The sequence below is a fragment of the Tachysurus vachellii genome, chromosome 1 (genome assembly GCF_030014155.1).
Source record: "Tachysurus vachellii isolate PV-2020 chromosome 1, HZAU_Pvac_v1, whole genome shotgun sequence".
Classification (NCBI taxonomy): domain Eukaryota; kingdom Metazoa; phylum Chordata; class Actinopteri; order Siluriformes; family Bagridae; genus Tachysurus; species Tachysurus vachellii.
In genome coordinates, this window is record NC_083460.1 from 59,656 (window position 1) to 80,000 (window position 20,345).

Here is a 20,345-nt window from a genome sequence, read left to right on the forward strand (position 1 = left end):
AGCCATTGGACTAATAACTAATCTAAAATTAATATTAGAAATCGACAAAATGTAAAGATAAAGTCGTGAAATTGCTGTACATCGAAATACGTTTTTAACTGCATGATATTTTCTTTGTATCAAATCTGAAAAGGGAAGAGAACAGCGGCACTTCCGGTGTGTGTGTGTGTGTGTGTGTGTGCGGGGTCTCACGCTGTAACGGTGCAGGTGAAGCTGCAACTCCATCATGGTGAAGATCAGCTGTGCGGCAATAAACGGCGTTAAAGCCGAGAAAGAGGAGCGCGAGGCACCGGAGCACATCTACATCCCGCCGCAGCACGTGAGATATCATCATCATCATCATCATAACCTTCATCATATTTATTATTATCAATATTATTCGTCTGATCAATTTCTCTTTGTGTATAATAAACGGTCGCGTCTAGGGAAGAGCAGAACATCACTAACGCTCTGATCTCACATTGTATTAAAGATTATTATAAGGAATAGATTAATAATTAATAATATAGAAATGTTTATTTCTGTAAATCTGTAAACATGTATTTATAAACATACACGAGCACATATTTTGCCCATGGAACGATGACGTCATGCTCCTGGGTTCCGCAGTGACGTGTCTATATCCTGTTGGTACCTTTATACTTTTATCTCAGCTCTGAGAAAAATCTACCTTGCTTGTGTGTGTGTGTGTGTGTGTGTGTGTGTGTATGTGAACACTCTCTGCTCTGTAGGAATCCATGATGTCTTATAGCGTCCCGTCTCTATGGCCAGTGTGTGTGCACTGAGTCTGTACTTTGTCAGTGTGGTTCTGTGGTTCTAACCCTAACCCAGTCACCGTGTGTTCAGCTACAATGTACTGTCAGTTTAGGGCCAGACAGCACTGCATTTTACTTTGTGTGTGTGTTTGTGTTTACCAATGGGTGATGTAGTGTTGTTTTTGTAGTGTTATAATTCGTTGAGTTTGTATTGTTCTTGTGTTCAGCTGCTCCTGATGTAGATCAGTGTTAGTGTGTGTTAGTGAGCTGAGGTTCAGGACCAGCGGGTGATGAGACTCTTCTCTCTGCTCAGCTCTTGGCACTGCAGGGCTTTGTAGTGAAAGCCACTGTGCTTAAGGTGAAGCCAATATAGGTGAAGGTGTATAATTTCGGCTTGGTGTTTGTCCCATTGTGTAAAAGTCTGGTTTGTGAGCAGCCCCCAGACCTCAATACCATACAACAGAATAGGTTCATTATTGATTTGTAAAGTTTGAGCCAGATTAGAATTGGGATTTGTTTTTTGATTGTGTAGAATCTCCTGTGTGTTTCTCTGTCAGCTCATTCACTGCTGGACTGAAATTTCCTTTGGAACTAATTTTCAGTCCTCAGCAATTGTCCTCATTACGGTGTTGTATTTTGTGTGTTCCTGTGGTGAAGTGTGGTGTGTTTCTCTGACTTCTAGACCTTTTTTGAACGGTGATAGTTTTGGTCTTTTTGAGGTTGACTGTCAGGGCCCAGGTCTGTCAGTGCTGCTGCAGCAGATCCAGGTTCTGCTGTAGACCCTGAGCACTGGGGGACAGCAGGACCAGGTCATCTGCATACAGCAGGAATCTGACCTCTGTGTCATGCAGAGTGAGACCTGCTGCTGCTGAGCGCTTTATTGTGGAGGCCAAGTCATTTATTTATATATTAAACAGTGTTGGGCAGCAGCCTGGTCTCACTCCACGCTCCTGAGGGAAGAATTGATTTTTTGTTGTGATTTTAATTCTGCACTTGTTGTTCATGTACATGGATTTTATGATGTCATAGGTTTTACCTTCTACACCACTTTCAAGAATTTTATAGAATAAACCTTTTTGAAAATTGATAGGTGTAGGTGAAACTCTCTCTCTCTCTCTCTCTCTCTCTCTCTCTCTCTCTCTCTCTCTCTCTAGGTGGGCATGCTCCGGCGATCGTCTTTAAGTGGACTCTGTTGTTTGCTCATTGCTCTCATCATCAGTACCTGCAGCCTGGTGTATGCCTCAATCTACATCTACCGCTATTATATCATCCCTCAGGTACACACATACACGCACCCACACACACACACACACACACACACATGCTATTCCTCATGATTTAATAAATGTGTCCTCTTTGATTGACATTATAAATACGGCCATCAGTCCATGCTGGGGCTAATGTGGGCTTTAAGTATGGATCCTAAATGTTCTTGGGTTCCATGTGAGCTCTGCCTGATCTGACTGGGGCTCTAATATGGAGCCCAGATGCGAAACATACATACGACCCATATTGGTCCCTCTTTATGATGCCAGGGAATGGGTCATTTTGTACTGAACTCATAGTGTAAATATGTGTGTTCTGATGATTATAAAAAGTAATTACAGGATATATGTTTTGAGAGCCATGATGGCTCCCTCTGCTGGCCTGCAGAGGATTTGCTGCACTTTATCATCAGGACTCTAATTCCCACAATCCATTGCACCACCAACTCAGCACACCTGTTTCCTGTTTGCAATCACCTGGTCTATTTAAGCTCACTCAGAACTCTCTGATGACGTGAAGTATTGTTAGCCTGTCTGCATTTTGAGCGTATATTCGGTTCTGTCTATTGCCTCGTTTTGACCCTGCCTGTTTTTCGTGTTTATGAATGTTTGCTACCTGCTCTGACCTACGCCTGGATTATTGACTGCTGCTTTTGGATTTCCTTTGATGTTGTTGTTTGCCTGATGTTTTGACCCTTACCTGTTTTGGATACCGCCTAATAAACCAGCATTTGGATCTAACCTGTTTCACGTGCATGACAATATAATTGTAATGACCTAATTTTTATATTCTGATTCTATCCCAAATACAATAGAATTTGATTAATAAAAGCAACATAAGAATTTTAGTTTGGTAAATTTTAGTTTTCAGCAATATTCCACTGTTTATTCATCTATAAAACCACAAAACAAGAAAGAGGTGCAATTTGATAAATCAGGAAAGAAAACATTGTAAACATTCAGCAATATTAATATAAAAAAGAACATAATGTAATTCTATACCAACTGGTCTTGTGTATCCAGATTAATTGCACTGACAATTAGGAACAAAACCAACAAAGTCATTTGAACTTAAATCATAATATTACAATATTTGGTCTCAAAACTCAAAAAACCTAACTTACTGTTTCTAAACCATTTGGTGATGTTTCTAAACCTTTACTGCTTCTTTATGGTTCAAATCTTTAGTCAATGAATTCTTGCATTCTTCAGTTTACACATATAATCATCTGAGATTTTCAGCTTCATATTTTGTATTCACATTTTATCTTACAGTTTCCTGGGGACATTGTAATTGTACCTTTTATCAAAATCCAGACACAAATGAAGGGATAGAAGGCAGAAAGTCAGTTATTTAAGAAAATAATCATACCAACAGACACAGGAAAACCATAGGGAAAAAACTAGGCAGCGCTAGGGTTAATGTTAACCCTAAACCTAACCCTAAACCTAATCCTAAACCTAACCCTAAACCTAACTCTAAACTTAAATAGAAAACAGGATACCGGGAAAACGAAAAGCAAAAACATAAAACAGAGAACAAAACCAGGTAACGAGAGACAAGGACCCAGGACAGCAGGAATAAATAGGGAAGGAGATTACATGAGGAACAGGTATACAGAAGAAGGAAAGAGATTAGGATTGATCAGGGCAAACACACAGTGCACATAAACAAACCGTGTCAATACGCCCTCTGGTGTTCTAGCACAGAATTGTCCAAGCCATCCATGACACGTCTGAGTAGTCAGTAATAATTAATTAACGGCATTTACTTACTGACATAAAGTGTAAATGTAGTAAGTGTTACTACAGTGTTGTGTTGTCTGGTAAAAGGTTTGATATGAGTTATTTAAATGTGATTTTCAAGCAAATTTATATATTTTAAAAGAACAAAAATGTATTTTAAGTGTGATATTATTTTGCTTAAATAGATCCTATGAGTGTGTGTGTGTGTGTGTGTCTCTGCAGGCAGATGAGTCTCAGTTCCGGTGCAATGTGTATTATGAAGATACTCTGAAGGCACCTCAGCACAATCGGGAGGAACTGCAGGAGAATGTCAACATCAACCTGCAGAGCAACTACGAGAGGATCAGCATCAATGCTGACAAAACAAACGCACGCACACGTCCTGCCACCATTATACATGACTTCACCAAGGTTTCACAGACACACAAACACACACACACACACACACACATATATATATATATATATATATATATATATATATATATATATATATATGTATATGTATACAGATGAGTGCATTAGAGTTAGCAGTACTGTAGAGCCACACTCTATGTGTGTGTGTGTGTGTGTGTGTGTGTGTGTAGGGTTTGACTGCGTATCATGACATCACTCTGGATAAGTGTTACATCAGTGTGCTGAACAGCAGTGTTGTTCTTCCACCAAGGAACCTGTGGAAACTCCTAATCAGTGTTAAACTGAGGACTGGCAATGTACGTATGTGTGTGTTTATGTTTGTGAGATGATTTGTGTTTGTGAGAATTGTGTGTGTTTGTGATTGTGTTGGTGTGTAAACCTCTCCACTGATTGCATTATGTCCTCCTTCATCAGGAGGCATCTTTTCCACAGACATACCTGGTTCAGGAGGAGATGGTGGTGTCTGAGAAGGTGATGAACACACGTGATCTTGGCGTGTTCATCCACAAACTGTGTGAGGGAAAACCAACGTATCAGATCAGCCGCCGGCTCACACGCCGCCGTAAGTTAACAAACCTCAAGTGTCTTAATTATAAGATTCTATAAAGAAGTATAACTATTTATTATTATTATTTATAATTATTTTTAACTGAAAATAATGAATAAATTAAAGAAGAAAAAAATGTACTAAGTGATACAGTTTGGAAAAAAAAAATATTTAATGCCTTTTAACCAAAAAAACAAAAGGTGAGGAAAAGAAAAGAAAAAAGAGTAATTAGAGTAATTAGAGTGAGTGTGTGTCATGTTTTAACATCGTATTCTTCTATATCTGACCTGTGAAACTTCATTTTAATGTCACATTTTTTATCAGCATAATAGAGTACTATTTATATAAAAAGATTTTTTGTCTGCTGCAGGTATCACTAAGCGTGAGGAGCAGATCTGTCACTCCATTCGACACTTTGAGAACATGTTTGTAATGGACACCCTGATTTGTGATGCACCTTAAATATTAACATCTCTCTCATTTCCTCTCTTCATGACTAGTGTATTTATTTCATGCTTTAACTGATTTCCTGATAAAAGTGCTTCCATTAATCACCCAGTAGCACTCTGTGTGTGTGTTTGTGTGTGTGTCTGTGTGTGTCTGTCTGTGTGTGTGTTTGTGTGTGTGTGTCTGTGTGTGTGTGTGTGTGTGTCTGTGTCTGTGTGTGTGTGTCTGTGTGTGTGTCTGTGTGTGTGCGTGCGTGTGTGTGTGTGTGTATGTGTGTGTGTGTGTATGCTGATATTAACTTTCCATCTTGTGACAAAAGAAGTTATTTCTGGTGAAATATAAAGTCTACTATTACCATAAGAACACGTTCACCTGCACATTGAGACACATTTTAAAATAGCAACCGCTGGCTAAAATTATCCATCAATCTAAAACCCCTCTGACTCCCACATGTACATGTAGCAATCATAGCTTACCATTTGGTCAATGTTACAGTATAGAATTGCTCATTAGCACAGGACCAGTTTATATTCAAAATGTATGTCTGTGCTCCATGTAGCACTAAATACTCTGTATCTGTGTTCATCTCTGTATCAGCAGTTTTGTTTAGTTTTATTTTTATTGTTGAAATATTTATTTAATCTTTAGACTGCATGAATCAAACCGAGCCTTCTTCCAATCTGAGTATTGTAGCTAAACATCTGAGCAAATAAAGAAACTACAGATTACTACATTAAGATTGTGATATTAGTCTTTTTTCTAATAATGAATACTTTTGTAGCTTGTTTCAGTTCATTAATAAATGTTAAGACACAAATGGAAATATTTCACTGAGCAATAGAGAGCAAAGAGATTAACAGAATATTAAATAAAATAAATAACTTTATACTGTATCAGTTCAGCAGATGTTTTACAGTTACAGTTGTGATGAAACAGGTTGGTTTGTGGATGAAATAAAGGTGAAGATCACCAGTATTGCTCTGGTACAGGATGAGAACACCTGGAATCCTGCAGGACCTGTGGTCGGGGACAGACTACTCTAGACCGAGCCTTCACAGTTACATTCATGGCTTTTATCAGAAAGTGATTTTCCAGAGTGATTTACAGAAGAGCTTTGTAGTCTTTCTTAAAAACACATCTTTATACTGGTCCAAAGGGTCAGAAGGTATAGTGGAACCCAGTGGCAGAGTGAGGAGAACAAGCCCAACTCTCTGAACCCACTGAACAGCCTGAGAGGGAATATGGTGTTGAAGGATAAACAGCAGCTTCCCAAGGTTTCAAATCAATCAAATGATTTGTCACATACATACAGACTACGACATGCAGTGAAATGCTTTGAATTGTTTGCCCTGAGTTTTGCGTTTAAATTATACTAATTTGATTTTCTCTGTTTGGTTAATATTTTACGCTGTCGCTTCCGTTTATTACGGATTTTTTTTACATTTCTATCACAGTTAATTTTATTCCTCTTCTTCTTATTTCCTGTCTTGTGGAGAAATGCTCTTTGATCTCTTTTGAGTCAAAGGTATGTAATCATTAAGTATGGCATTTTTCTCTTAAAGTCAAATACTTGACAGCATGTGTTCAACATGACTGGTTTTAATCTATTTTCTTCTTTTGTATTTTATTTTTATGTGATTTATTTATTTGTTTGTTTGTTTGTTTGTTTGTTTGTTTGTTTGTTTGTTTATTTATATTCTGATAATTCTCCCACAAATCAGCTGCAAAAAAATGAGAAAATATGATACATTATCAGTTTATAATAAAGGAATTCAACAGCTGGATTTGTTTGTGTGTGTGTGTGTGTGTGTGTGTGTGTGTGTGTGTGTGCGTGTGTGTACACCTGTGTTTGTTTTACACTAAAATAAGGTCACTGTAATGAAGAGGAAACGGAAACCATAGTTCAATCATTCTCTCTCTCTCTTACTTCTCTTTCCGTCTCACAATTCACAATTCTCTGACACAAAGAATCAATGAGGAAGTAAAGACTCAGAAGTTGTATGTCTTTGATGGCAGTTTTGTATTTTGGAGGGAAACATTTTCAGGTAAGCGGCTCATACATATATTCACATATTCAAATGATCATTTTATACAGATAGTAAAATATAATGAGGTTCATATCAATACAAAAGTCCATTATGCTGCTCACGTGAGTCAACAGTGAGAAGCGCTAAAGATTGTAACAGAAAACAATCAGTAATATCAATTAATAACATAATAATAATAATAATACTCATCATCATCATCATCATCATTATCATCTTATTACAGTCATTATTTAATTAAATTGAACATAAAATGCAAATATAAAAAAACTAAACAATCGAGTCTAACAGACTCAGAGCCACAGACTCGACATGTGCTTGTGATTTTACATAAAATTCTTATAAATGCAGACCTGCATCATATCTACACTGAGTGTTATAAAGATTTAAAAATCATGTTTTTAGATGATAATCAGAAATAATTAGAATTAAGCTGACATTAGTAAATTTAACATAAATTCTTATTTTAAACATCTGATTTTTTTATATTCCCGTAAAACTGCTTTGTGACAATGTGTGTTGTTAAAGCACTATACAAATAAAATGGAATTGAGTAGATACAGTTGAAACCAGATATTTACATACACTTCAGAAAAAAACCCAAAAACTTTTATTTCTTTACTGTCATACATTAAATCAGAGTAAACTTTTTCTGTTTTAAATCAATAAATATTTACATATTTTTTGCATTTGTTAAATGTCGGAATCGAGCGAGGGAGAATTTTTATGTTTTTTTATTATCACTTTCATCAAAGTCAGAAGTATACATACACTAAGTTTATCGTGCCTTTAAACAAAAAAACCTCCAGATGATTCCATTCTGAGCTTAAGAAGCTTCTGATAGGTTAATTGATTCCATTTGAGTTAATTGGTGGCACACCTGTGGATGCATATAAAGGCACACCTCAAACACAGAGCCTCTTTCTTTGACATCATGGGAAAATCAAGAGAAATCCACCAAGACATCAGAAAAAGAATTGTTGACCTCCACAAGTGTGGCTCATCCTTAGGTGCAATTTCCAGATGCCTGAAGGTCCCACGTTCATCCGTTCAGACAATAATACGCAAGTATAAAAAACATGGGAATGTACAACCATCATACCGCTCAGGAAGGAGACAAATTCTGAGTCCCAGAGAGGAACGTATTTTGGTGCGAAATGTGTGAATCAACCCCAGGACAACAGCAAAAGACCTTGTGAAGATGCTGGCTGAAACTGCTAAGACAGTGTCATTATCCACAGTAAAACGAATACTGTACCACCATGAGCTGAAAGGTTACTCTGGGAGGAGAAAGCCATTACTTCAAAACCACCAAAAAGCCAGACTACAGTTTGCAACTGCACATGTGGGAAAAAATCTTAATTTCTGGAGACGTGTCCTGTGGTCTGACGAAACAAAAATTGAACTGTTCGGCCATAATGATAAACGGTATATTTGGAGGAAAAAGGGCGAAGCTTTGAAGCCTCAGAACACCATCCCAACTGTGAAGTCTGGGGGTGGTAGTATAATGTTGTGGGGCTGCTTTGCTGCAGAAGGGACTGGTGCACTTTACAAAATAGATGGCATCATGAGAAAAGAAAATTATGTGGATATATTAAAGCAACAGCTGAAGACATCAGCCAGGAAGTTAAAGCTTGGGTGCAAATGGGTCTTCCAAATGGACACTGACCCCAAGCATACCTCCAAATTAGTTATAAAGTGGCTTAAGGACAACAAAGTCAAGGTATTGGACTGGCCTTCACAAAGCCCTGATCTCAATCCCATAGAAAATTTGTGGGCGGCACTGAAAAGGCGAGTGCGAGCAAGAAGGCCTACAAACCTGACCCAGTTACACCAGTTCTGTCAACAGGAGTGGGCCAAAATTCCAGCAAACTATTGTAGAAAGCTTGTGGAAAGATACCCAAAACTTTTGGCCCAAGTGAAACAGTTTCGGGGCAATTCCACCAAATACTAAGGAAGTGTATGTATACTTCTGACTTTGATGAAAGTGATAATAAAAATACATAAAAATTCTCCCTCGCTTGATTCCGACATTTAACAAATGCAAAAAATATGTTAATATTTATTGATTTAAAACAGAAAAAGTTTACTCTGATTTAATGTATGACAGTAAAGAAATAAAGGTTTTTGGGTTTTTTTCTGAAGTGTATGTAAATATCTGGTTTCAACTGTAAAGAAGTGTGATCGACTGTACCTGGATCTACAGGATCAGGTTTGGAAGTGTGTTTTACTAATTCAAAGAAGAACTAGAATTCAATTCAATTTTACTTATATAAAAATATAAACGTTTCTTCTTGGTGACAACAGATAGTTATAAATTCTTATTTATATACAGTATTCAGGTGTAAAGAGTTACTAAAAAACAGTACTGATTATGTTTACAGGCTGTTCAGCAGAATAAGACTTCTGGGATACACACAGAACTGTCTTTATTATTACAGCAGAGTTGAGATGAAACACTGAAGAACAGATGAAATGTTCTGTGTCCAAGAAGAACCATCTACATGAGCAGAGAGTGAGACAAAGGATTCCTTTATGGCAGGATCAAACACCAACATCACATCAGATATCAGGTAAAAGCATACAGCTAGACACAGAGAGAGAGAGAGAGAGAGAGAGAGAGGGAGAGGGAGAGAGATGGAGAGAGAGAGGGAGGGAGAGAGAGAGAGAGACAGAGAGACAGAGAGAGAGAGTATATTACGTATGCTCTGAAGTCATTGACTTGACTTTGTGCTTTTGGCCGTTCTCACACTGGAAGTTTTGGATGTTCATATCTTTTGGTTCCTAGGACTCTGGCTTATGCATTCAGGTCTAAGTAGAGCTTGAAGTATAACGTGACATACGGCTAAGTACAGTGACCCATACTCAGAATTCGTTCTCTGCATTTAACCCATCCACAGTGCACACACACACACACAGCAGTGAACACACACAGCAGTGAACACACACACACTGTGAACACACACACACTGTGAACACACACACACTGTGAACACACACACACTGTGAACACACACACTGTGAACACACACACACACACACCCGGAGCAGTGGGCAGCCATTTATGCTGCGGTGCCCAAGAGCAGGGGGTTCGGTGCCTTGCTCAAGGGCACCTCAGTCGTGACCGCCCGAGACTCGAACCCACAACCTTAGGTTAGGAGTCAGACTCTCTAACCGTTAGGCCACGACTTCCCCTTGTCTGAGAGTGTCAGTGTGTTCCTCGTGTTGTGCTTGACTGAAGAGTGTGTTTCCTTCACTGTGTTTTAGAGTGTATTGCAGTTTCAGTGTTTTTAACTGAAGTGTGTTTCTCTTGCTTCTGTTTCAGCATGGATGTCTGCAGGGACTGGGTTCATTGTGTTCAGTTTGGGTTCTACATTCCAATCCTCGCTGCCGGTTTTCCTTTAAACATGGCTGCCCTGTGGCAGCTTTTCTTCCGCCTTCGTCACTGGAGTGAATCCACCATTTACCTGCTGAACCTCGTCATTAACGACTGTCTGCTCCTTCTTGCGCTCCCTTTTAAAATCATGGCTTACCACGAGCCGTGGAAACTTGGAAGATTTTCCTGTTCACTGTTTGAGAGTTTTGTCTACGTCAACATGTACGGCAGCATCCTGCTGAGTGTGTGTATCTCTGTAGATCGTTATGTCGCGCTACACTTTCCCTTCCGGCGCCTGCGATCTAAAAGGAAGGCTGTGTTCATCTGCGCGATGGTGTGGATGTTAGTGTTTGGATTTAGCTACCCAGTTTATGATCTTCATGGGGGCAGCAGTAATGAGTCCTTCTGTTTTCAGAACTTTTCCAAACAAACATGGGATAAAGTGTGGATTATAGTGTGTGTGGAGTGTGTGTTTTGGGGCAGCACCATTGTCATGGTCCTGTGCTCGGTGAATGTTGTTAAAACCCTGCATGATTTACGCAAACGGAACCCTAATGATGCTAAACTACGAAACAACAAGAGTGTAAAGATTGTGCTCAGCAACCTGGTGGTGTTCCTTTTGTGTTTCATTCCCTATCACATTTCTGTGCTTCTTTATTTCTACATTAAACAGAAGAGCAGCAGTACAGAAACCAAACAAATATTTATCAGTGGACTGCGTAAATTTGTCCACGTCAGTCTGTGTGTGAGCAGCTTGAACTGCCTCGCAGATGCAGTCTGTTATTATTTCATACTGAAAGAAAACCTACAGACCGCAGAGCAAGAAACCAGAATTAACACAGTCACAAAGGAAACACATTGACACACTAAGACTGCAGAGACGTGCAGGAGAAACAAATAGATATTAATCTGCAAAAATGTTGTTACATATGACCACATGGTTTAATTTTACCGGTACAATTTACTCCAGGGGGATTCAGTGTGGTAGTTGGTGTGATTTTTAAAAGTGGGTCTGGCCACATACACTAACTGGCATTAATAAATGAGAAACCTGTAAATCTATTACTCTTTTTCACACAAACAAACAGGTGGTTTATCTAATAATGTGTTTTAGATTCAGAATCTAAAATTAAGACACAACAATAACTGAAAATGTACATTGTTGTATAAGAACCTAGAAAAAGTAAGAGGTATTAAGGTTTACCAAGAGAAGAGCTGCGGAGTCAAATAAACTTTCTAAAACAAATAGTTTGTTGTCCTTTTTTTTTTTAGCTCAGTGATCAGTGAGTTTAAGCCACAATTTAGTTTTTGTAAATTGTAATTTCTTTTTTTCTGCAGTGATCTATGGGCTATAATCTGTGTGGAGTTCTGCATGTTGTCCATGTTGTGCGTGTTGTTTCCTTCGTGTTCTCTGGTTTTCACCCACACTTTTGCACTCATGAGTTGGTGTGTGTACAAGAAGCTGTTTCTAGCTAGAAATATCAGACAAACAGACACACACACACACACACACACACACGTTTCTGTCACACAGCAGTGCAGCTGCAGCTCTTTTGCACTTTCTGACATTGGGATGATGAACCACTTCCTGTCTGAATAAATGTAAACAGTTTTATTTCTGGCTCTGAGTACAGCTTTGAAATCCAAATCTCTTTAAACATATAGGCTTTAAAATGTGTGTGTGTGTTGTGTGTTGCATGAGGATGATTTAAATGATTTGTAGAAGATTAAATGTTTTTTAAAATCAACTGAAAAACACTGAGGTGCAAATGACAACCTACTGCACTACTATAGTGTTATAGTAATTACAACAACAACAACAACAACAATAATAACAGGTTTGTAGACTACACTAGTAAAAGTTAGTAAAGTTCAAAACCTGCTTTTGAATTAACTGAAATAAAAAAAAATCACTGATAAAGTTTTAAATACTCTGTAAAGAATCTAAAGAAATGTGAGTAAACTACAAAATACTAAGATATAAATGATAAATATTATAAATACCATGAGCTGCTGTAAATTCTGAAGCCCTGACAGCTGACAGTGATTATGTTGTGCATGTGTTCATGCTCTTAGCATGTTTGTGTTCATGCAGTCTGCAGTTAGTCAGAATGTGGAGTGACAATTCCTTATTATAGCTCTAAATGATGATGCCACGATGTCACTGAGGTCACATCCTCTGTCACTGTTATGTCAAATAAATGTACATAAAACTCAGTTCTCCTTTGGAGTAACATCCCATCCAGGGTGTATTTCCACCTCATGCACAGAGTCTCAGGACAGACTCAAGGATCACTGCCACCCTGAGCAGCATGAAGCACTTACTGAGCATGAACATTAAAATAAAAAGGTGTTTATATAAAAAGTAATATAAATGTCCACGTAGCTCTGCCCAGCAGGTGGCAGTGTTTCACCTTTAAACTGTCAGTGATTACAGTACTGCAGTTCAACAGTGAACTGGTTTGTGTAGCTTTAATTCTATCCAAACTCCCCACCATATTCTGAAGGATAGAATTGATGGTCACGTGACATCACAGAACATGAACATGGCTGCACTCACACTGTACTGTCAGAGCAGCAGGAATCATAAATCATACAACATAATCAGGAGTTCTCATTCTCTTTAACCTGCCTCTGCAACCAAAATTAATGTTTCAGATATTTGTCTGCTTTAATTTGATCATTTATATTAATGCTCTTTAGAACATATACAACCTGTCCTCAGTTGTCTTGATCTACAGCAGCAGCTTGTTACAGTAAACATAGCTGATTTCTGTGCTCATTTGCTGTGTCTTCTTGCACATAATAATAATAATAATAATAATAATAATAATAATAATAATAATAATAATAATAATAATATTCTAGGGGTTAGGGGTCACTACAGTAAATCATCAGACACACACAAACAAACACACACAAACACACACACAAACAAACACACACACACATACACACACACACACAACACCCCTGACACTTTTCTCCACCCACTCAAACCTGCACTCACCTCTTTCACACACTCCCCGTCACACTGCTTGTTTGACCCCAAACCCTTAAACTCCTGCACCTGCTTGACCTCAGTCCCTGTTCTACTTCCCTCCTTCTCCTTCATACACATTTATTCTGTCTTACTACAACTGACTTTCATTCCTCTTCTTTCCAGAACAGACCTCCTCCTTTCCAGGTGTTCCTCCACCTTCCTTTACTCTCACTACAGATCACAATGTCATCCACTAACATTATTGTCCACAGAGATTCCTGTCTGACTTCATCTGTCAATCTGTCCATCACCACAGAAAACAAGAAGGGACTCAAAGCCGACCCTTGATGTATCCCCACCTCCAACTCCTCTGTCTGACCTACAGCACATCTCACTGCTGTCATTCTCCTCTCATACACATCCTGAACTACTCTGATGTACTTCTCTGTCACTCCTGACATCCTCATACAGTACCATAGCTCCTCTCTCATCACCCTGTCATACTGTATGTGTTCTCTACATCCACAAAGACGCAGCACAGCTGCTTCTGACCATCGCTGTACTTCTCCATTAACATCGTGCTCTTTCTGGTCATGAAGCCATTCTGCTGCTCCCAAATATCCACTTCCTTTCTGATCCCAGCTTCCACTACTCTGTCCCATAGCTTCATTGTGTGGCTCATTAACTTTATACCTCTGTAGCTGCTACAACTCTGCACATCACCCTTGTTCTTAAAGATCAGCACCAGAACACTTCTCCATTCCTCAGGCATCTTCTCACTCTCTAGTAATAATAATAATAAAAATAATAAAAAAAGATAATAATAATAATATGCATTTTTATTACTGTTCTTATTCTTATTCTTGTTGATTGATTGATTGATTGATTGATTAATTGATTAGGGTGTTAGGAGACGTGATTTATGCTCATGCAATGAAAAAGTTTCAATAGGTGACCAGGGAGTGAGGAGGAGTGCAGCATATAACATACACACTGAGCAGTTATACAACAAACACTCATGCGTGCGCACACACACACACACACACACACGCACTTTTCATATAAACAGCCTGCGGCATGAGACGTCAGTTTTTAAGAAAGAATAGAGAAAAGAAGTGAAAGAATCTGACACACCTGTTCTTTCTTTGTGTATCAGGAGACACACACACACACACACACACACACATATATATATTGGGAGAGGCCTGGAATTTTAAAGGGTTTGCCTGAGAGCAATGAGAGACAGTAAAACAGTGGAAAGGGAGGGGGAGGAGGTGAGACTGACAGAGTTAGACAGGAAGAACAGATTTACTGACTAATGACTCGGGCAGGAGAGCAGACAGATCCGGACACCGACATATAAATACAGACCGAGAAAAGGACAGGTGAAGACTGTGTAACTGGCTGTTTAACACACTTACACACACACAACAGGTAAATAACAGCATACAGAGTAAGAGACAGACAGAGAGACAGTGTGTGTTTGTGTGTTTGTGTGTGTGTTTGTGTGTGTGTTTGTGTGTGTGCGCTATAATGTGTGTTAAAGTTTGTGTATAATGTATCTTGTATATAGGTTGTGTATATGTATAAATACAGTGTGTGTGTAGTGTGTGTGTGTGTGTAGTGTGTGTAGTGTGTGTAGTGTGTGTGTAGTGTGTTTGTAGTGTGTGTAGTGTGTTTGTAGTGTGTGTAGTGTGTGTGTGTAGTGTGTGTGTAGTGTGTTTGTAGTGTGTGTGTAGTGTGTGTAGTGTGTTTGTAGTGTGTGTGTAGTGTGTGTGTAGTGTGTGTGTAGTGTGTTTGTAGTGTGTGTGTAGTGTGTGTAGTGTGTTTGTAGTGTGTGTGTAGTGTGTGTGTAGTGTGTGTGTAGTGTGTTTGTAGTGTGTGTGTAGTGTGTATAACATACTGTATGTATACTGGGCCTCATTTATCCACCTTTTACTAAAGTGTGTGTAAATGTTTACATAAACCAGACTGAATGTGACTGAATTTACAAAGTTTTCAGAAAGGCTGATTTTCTTTGTGCCTGTGTTTATGTTATAAATTATAAAATCATCTGTAACACCAGGCACATTCCCAACATGGCTTATGAACACGTAACAACTGATCAAATTAAAGCCTAACAAACAGGTTCATTTGCCTCACTACTGTGGCATTAAAAATGTTTAGTAATATATCATAGTAATAATAAGTGAGCACTAAAAGCTCATTTCACTCTCACTTATCTGTCAGCAGGAATAACATTTGTAGCTCAAAAGGAAGCACAAGAGAGTGAGAGAGAGAGAGAGAGTGAGAGAGAGAGAGAGAGAGAGAGAGAGAGAGAGAGAGAGAGAGAGAGAGAGAGAGAGAGAGAGAGAGAGAGAGAGAGAGAGTATTACATATGCTCTGATCCTGTAGTGGTTAAAGTACATTTTCTGCAAGCAGGAAAATGTTCATATTTTGTGCACAGTTGATATATTTGTTATTTTAGAACACAAGTGTTCAGTCCCATAACTAAGAGTTTATTACAGCATCTTTAGCTTGTACTACAGCATGCAGTGTTTTTGATTCTGCCACCTTAGGACATCGTTATTTTACTGATTATATTCTAATAAGACTGTACACAATCTTGTCATTCCAAAATGTTCAACTTTTTCTTCTGAAGTCATTGACTTGGATTTGTGAATATAAGGTGAATATTTTATTTTAGATGATGAATATTTTGTGCCAAAATCATTTGGAGCTATAGATGATTCCATCAATCTTGACTAGAGCCCCAGTCCCAGCTGAAGAGAAACAGCCCTGTATCATGATGCTGCCATCAACATGCTTCACCATAGGTGTGTTGATCAAAAGAGCATTGTTGTTTTTACACCAAACTTTAACATCTTTTTGACCAGAAAGTTCTACACATCAGACCATTAGACATTTTGCCACATGGTTTGCAATGATTTTGGCAGAATTCGTTTTAATTGTGTCAGTGTTTCAGTCTAGGCTCCTACTCCATCACCCAGAGAGTGTAGTCACATGCAGGGAGTCAGTAGAACTTTCCAGATGTTCCTGCAGCTCCTTTAATGCTCCTGTCTTTTTTCCTAAAACATTTTAATTTACTTGGACTTTGTTCCATGTTGGATCTATCGTTTATGTATATTCTGTATATATGTAATGTGTATAGTGTGTATAGCATAAATATACTTGGTGCATAGTGTGTGTGTGTGTATGTGTGTGTTTGTATTAAATTAAACTCAGACATTGGTGTGTAACAGATGGAGTTTCTGCCGTTCAGATCTGATGCCCCTCACGGTTAGAGGGCAGTCTCATGGCAATTGCAGCCCTTTTCCGGGGCAAGTGGGGTCAGAAGGGACATGTCCTCAGTCCTAAAGCCCCCCCTGCAGCCCCACTTCCCCATCACTGTGATGATGAAGATGATGACGAAGAGCAGTTGAACACGCGAGTGCCAATTAGACGCAACTCTCGTTTTTACCGTTCCATGAGGAAGAAAAGACACTCGCAAGGACAAGCAAATGAACAAGACAGTGAGGAAGTTTCTTTTATTATTATTATTATTATTATTATTATTATTATTATTATTATATTAAATGACTACTGACAGTCATTAATAACACTTAATAACACACTTATTATGTTCACACTGTCACACACAAACACATACATACACACACACACACACACACACACACTCAATCACGTCATACTGTTTTCCCTCTATAAAAAATACAAACAGTCCAAACTGGATAAACAAGTTCCTGTGTGTGCGTGTGTGTGTGTGTGTGTGTGTGTGTGTGTGAGTGTGTGTGTGTGAGTGTTTGTGTGTGTGTGTGCATGTGTGTGTGTGTGAGAGTGTGAGTGAGTGTGAGTGTGTGTGTGTGTGTGTGTGTGTGTGTGTGAGTGCGTGTGTGTGAGAGTGTGTGTGAGTGTGTGTGTGTGTGTGTGTGAGAGTGTGTGTGTGTGTTTGTGTATGTGTGTGAGTGTGTGTGTGTGTGAGTGTGTGTGTGTGAGTGTGTGTGTGAGCGTGTGTGTGAGTGTGTGTGTTTGTAAGTGTGTTTGTGAGTGTTTGTGTGTGTTTGTGAGTGTATGAGTGTGTTTGTGTGTTTATGTTTGTGTATGTGTTTGTAAGTGTGTTTGTGAGTGTATGAGTGTGTGTGAGTGTTTGTGTGTGTTTGTGTATGTGTTTGTAAGTGTGTGCGTGAGTGTATGAGTGTGTTTGTGTGAGTGTGTGAGTGTATGATTGTGTTTGTGAGTGTATGAGTGTGTTTGTAAGTATGTGTGTGAGTGTATGAGTGTGTTTGTGTGAGTGTGTGTGAGTGTATGAGTGTGTTTGTGTGTGTGTGAGTGTATGAGTGTGTTTGTGTGTGTGTGAGTGTATGAGTGTGTTTGTGTGTGTGTGAGTGTATGAGTGTGTTTGTAAGTGTGTGTGAGTGTATGAGTGTGTTTGTGAGTGTATGAGTGTGTTTGTGTGTGTGTGAGTGTATGAGTGTGTTTGTAAGTATGTGTGTGAGTGTATGAGTGTGTTTGTGAGTGTATGAGTGTGTTTGTGTTTGTGAGTGTATGAGTGTGTTTGTGTGTGTGTGTGTGTGTATGAGTGTGTTTGTGAGTGTATGAGTGTGTTTGTGTGTGTGTGTTAGTGTATGAGTGTGTTTGTAAGTATGTGTGTGAGTGTATGAGTGTGTTTGTATGAGTGTGTGTGAGTGTATGAGTGTGTGTGTGTATGAGTGTGTTTGTGTGTGTGTTTGTGTTTGTGAGTGTATGAGTGTGTTTGTGAGTGTATGAGTGTGTTTGTGTTTGTGTGTGTTTGTGTGTTTGTGTGTGATCTCTTACATTATTTTATGTGTATGTTATTAGTAATGTTAGATGTTTCACACCCAGTTTTTATGTATCACTGCAAACACAAGTGAGAAGGACATTTATTCTCATTAGTGAGATTACTGTAACACTCAGATTACTGTAACACTCAGATTACTGTAACACAGATTACTGTCACACACAGTTTACTGTAACACTCAGATTACTGTAACACACAGATTACTGTCACACACAGTTTACTGTAACACTCAGATTACTGTAACACTCAGATTACTGTAACACACAGATTACTGTCACACACAGTTTACTGTAACACTCAGATTACTGTAACACTCAGATTACTGTCACACACAGATTACTGTCACACACAGTTTACTGTAACACTCAGATTACTGTAACACTCAGATTACTGTCACACACAGATTACAGTCACACACAGTTTACTGTAACACTCAGATTACTGTCACACACAGATTACTGTAACACTCAGATTACTGTAACACACAGATTACTGTAACACTCAGATTACTGTAACACTCAGATTACTGTCACACACAGATTACTGTAACACTCAGATTACTGTAACACTCAGATTACTGTAACACTCAGATTACTGTCACACACAGATTACTGTAACACTCAGATTACTGTAACACACAGATTACTCTAACACTCAGATTACTGTCACACACAGATTACTCTGACACTCAGATTACTGTAACACACAGATTACTCTAACACTCAGATTACTGTCACACACAGTTTACTGTAACACTCAGATTACTGTCACACACAGATTACTGTAACACTCAGATTACTGTAACACTCAGATTACTGTAACACTCAGATTACTGTCACACACAGATTACTGTAACACACAGATTACTGTAACACTCAGATTACTGTAACACACAGATTACTCTAACACTCAGATTACTGTCACACACAGATTACTCTGACACTCAGATTACTGTAACACACAGATTACTCTAACACTCAGATTACTGTAACACACAGATTACTCTAACACTCAGATTACTGTCACACACAGTTTACTGTAACACTCAGATTACTGTCACACACAGATTACTGTAACACACAGATTACTCTAACACTCAGATTACTGTCACACACAGATTACTCTAACACTCAGATTACTGTCACACACAGATTACTGTAACACTCAGATTACTGTAACACACAGATTACTCTGACACTCAGATTACTGTAACACACAGATTACTGTAATCACATCATATTCAGATTTTAATGGATATTTATAACCACAACGGTGTCTTTGCATTAATCACATTCAGAACAGAATTTCAGGAGAATAATTTGTCCGTTTTATTTATAAATCATTTCACTGGATCAATTTAAGCATTTAGTGCAGCAAACAAAGCTGTAATGGAAACAACACACAAAAAGCACACAGTGTTTCATGGTGAAGTCATTCATCGCTTAGCATCGATGCTCTAACAGATTCAGCAGCCGCTCGCAACAACACACAGTATAAATCAGTGTTAGTACATTACAACTCAGAGTAAAACACTCTATGTGCTCTACAACTTCTTCTAAATCAGTCATGTCTTTATGTGGCTTTCATACAAACTTTAGGATTATTAAAATGCTGTCTACTAAGGAGCCTCCTCATAAATGGAGCACAGTGTGTGTAAGGACTGGTGTCCAACTATGGGTCTTAATTATATACCAGCCAAGGCAAAGGTGAAGAAACACCACGTCAGTTCAAGTCAATCACACACATTCAGTTTTGTGTGTGTCTGTGTGTGTGTGTGTGTGTGTGTGTGTGTGTGTGTGTGTGTGTGTGTGTGTTGTACCATCTGTTTACTAGAATGTTTTAGCTGACTTGAGATTAAAGTCTGAAGTCTATAGAATACACACACACACACACACACACACACACACACACACACACACACACACATACATCAGTCTAAAGGGGA

The 20,345-nt window shown here is 38.6% G+C and overlaps 3 protein-coding genes across 7 annotated transcripts in view; all 3 read left to right on the forward strand.

Annotated features, from left to right (window-relative positions):
- The first annotated feature begins 172 nt into the window (after nt 1–172).
- LOC132843402 (integral membrane protein 2C-like) lies at nt 173–5,914 on the forward strand. The gene is made up of 6 exons (XM_060866701.1): nt 173–319; nt 1,910–2,032; nt 3,989–4,177; nt 4,354–4,479; nt 4,598–4,745; nt 5,101–5,914. Exons 1-6 carry the CDS (start codon nt 227–229, stop codon nt 5,190–5,192), a joined length of 771 nt encoding a protein of 256 aa, XP_060722684.1. The 5' UTR covers nt 173–226; the 3' UTR covers nt 5,193–5,914.
- Nucleotides 5,915–7,095: 1,181 nt separating this feature from the next.
- gpr55a (G protein-coupled receptor 55a) lies at nt 7,096–11,844 on the forward strand. 2 transcript variants are annotated; one of them, XM_060866747.1, is made up of 3 exons: nt 7,096–7,222; nt 9,607–9,795; nt 10,548–11,844. In XM_060866747.1, the coding sequence occupies exons 2-3, from the start codon at nt 9,758–9,760 to the stop codon at nt 11,458–11,460; spliced, it is 951 nt and encodes a 316-aa protein (XP_060722730.1). In that variant the 5' UTR covers nt 7,096–7,222; nt 9,607–9,757; the 3' UTR covers nt 11,461–11,844. The 2 variants fall into 2 exon arrangements, with proteins under 2 accessions (XP_060722730.1, XP_060722738.1); XM_060866755.1 differs by having other exon boundaries at nt 9,664–9,795.
- Nucleotides 11,845–14,824: 2,980 nt separating this feature from the next.
- ngef (neuronal guanine nucleotide exchange factor) overlaps nt 14,825–20,345 on the forward strand; it is a 14,353-nt gene continuing 8,832 nt past the window's right edge. For 2 of the 4 annotated variants that reach the window (XM_060866710.1, XM_060866725.1), the window contains exons 1-2: nt 14,825–15,015; nt 16,824–17,093. In XM_060866710.1, the coding sequence (XP_060722693.1) occupies nt 16,877–17,093 (217 nt within the window). In that variant the 5' untranslated portion in view covers nt 14,825–15,015; nt 16,824–16,876. Of the gene's footprint in view, nt 15,016–16,267; nt 16,398–16,823; nt 17,094–20,345 lie in introns of those variants that run through there. The other 2 variants (XM_060866719.1, XM_060866734.1) reach the window with 2 other exon arrangements.

Excerpts from the sequence above, each read along its gene's own strand:
- LOC132843402 (XM_060866701.1), top strand. The coding sequence starts at position 227 with ATGGTGAAGATCAGCTGTGCGGCAATAAACGGCGTTAAAGCCGAGAAA. Across the intron at positions 2,033-3,988 it reads GCTATTATATCATCCCTCAG|GCAGATGAGTCTCAGTTCCG; the intron begins GTACACACATAC and ends GTGTCTCTGCAG. Across the intron at positions 4,178-4,353 it reads TTATACATGACTTCACCAAG|GGTTTGACTGCGTATCATGA; the intron begins GTTTCACAGACA and ends GTGTGTGTGTAG.
- gpr55a (XM_060866747.1), top strand. The coding sequence starts at position 9,758 with ATGGCAGGATCAAACACCAACATCACATCAGATATCAG. Across the intron at positions 9,796-10,547 it reads AACATCACATCAGATATCAG|CATGGATGTCTGCAGGGACT; the intron begins GTAAAAGCATAC and ends CTTCTGTTTCAG.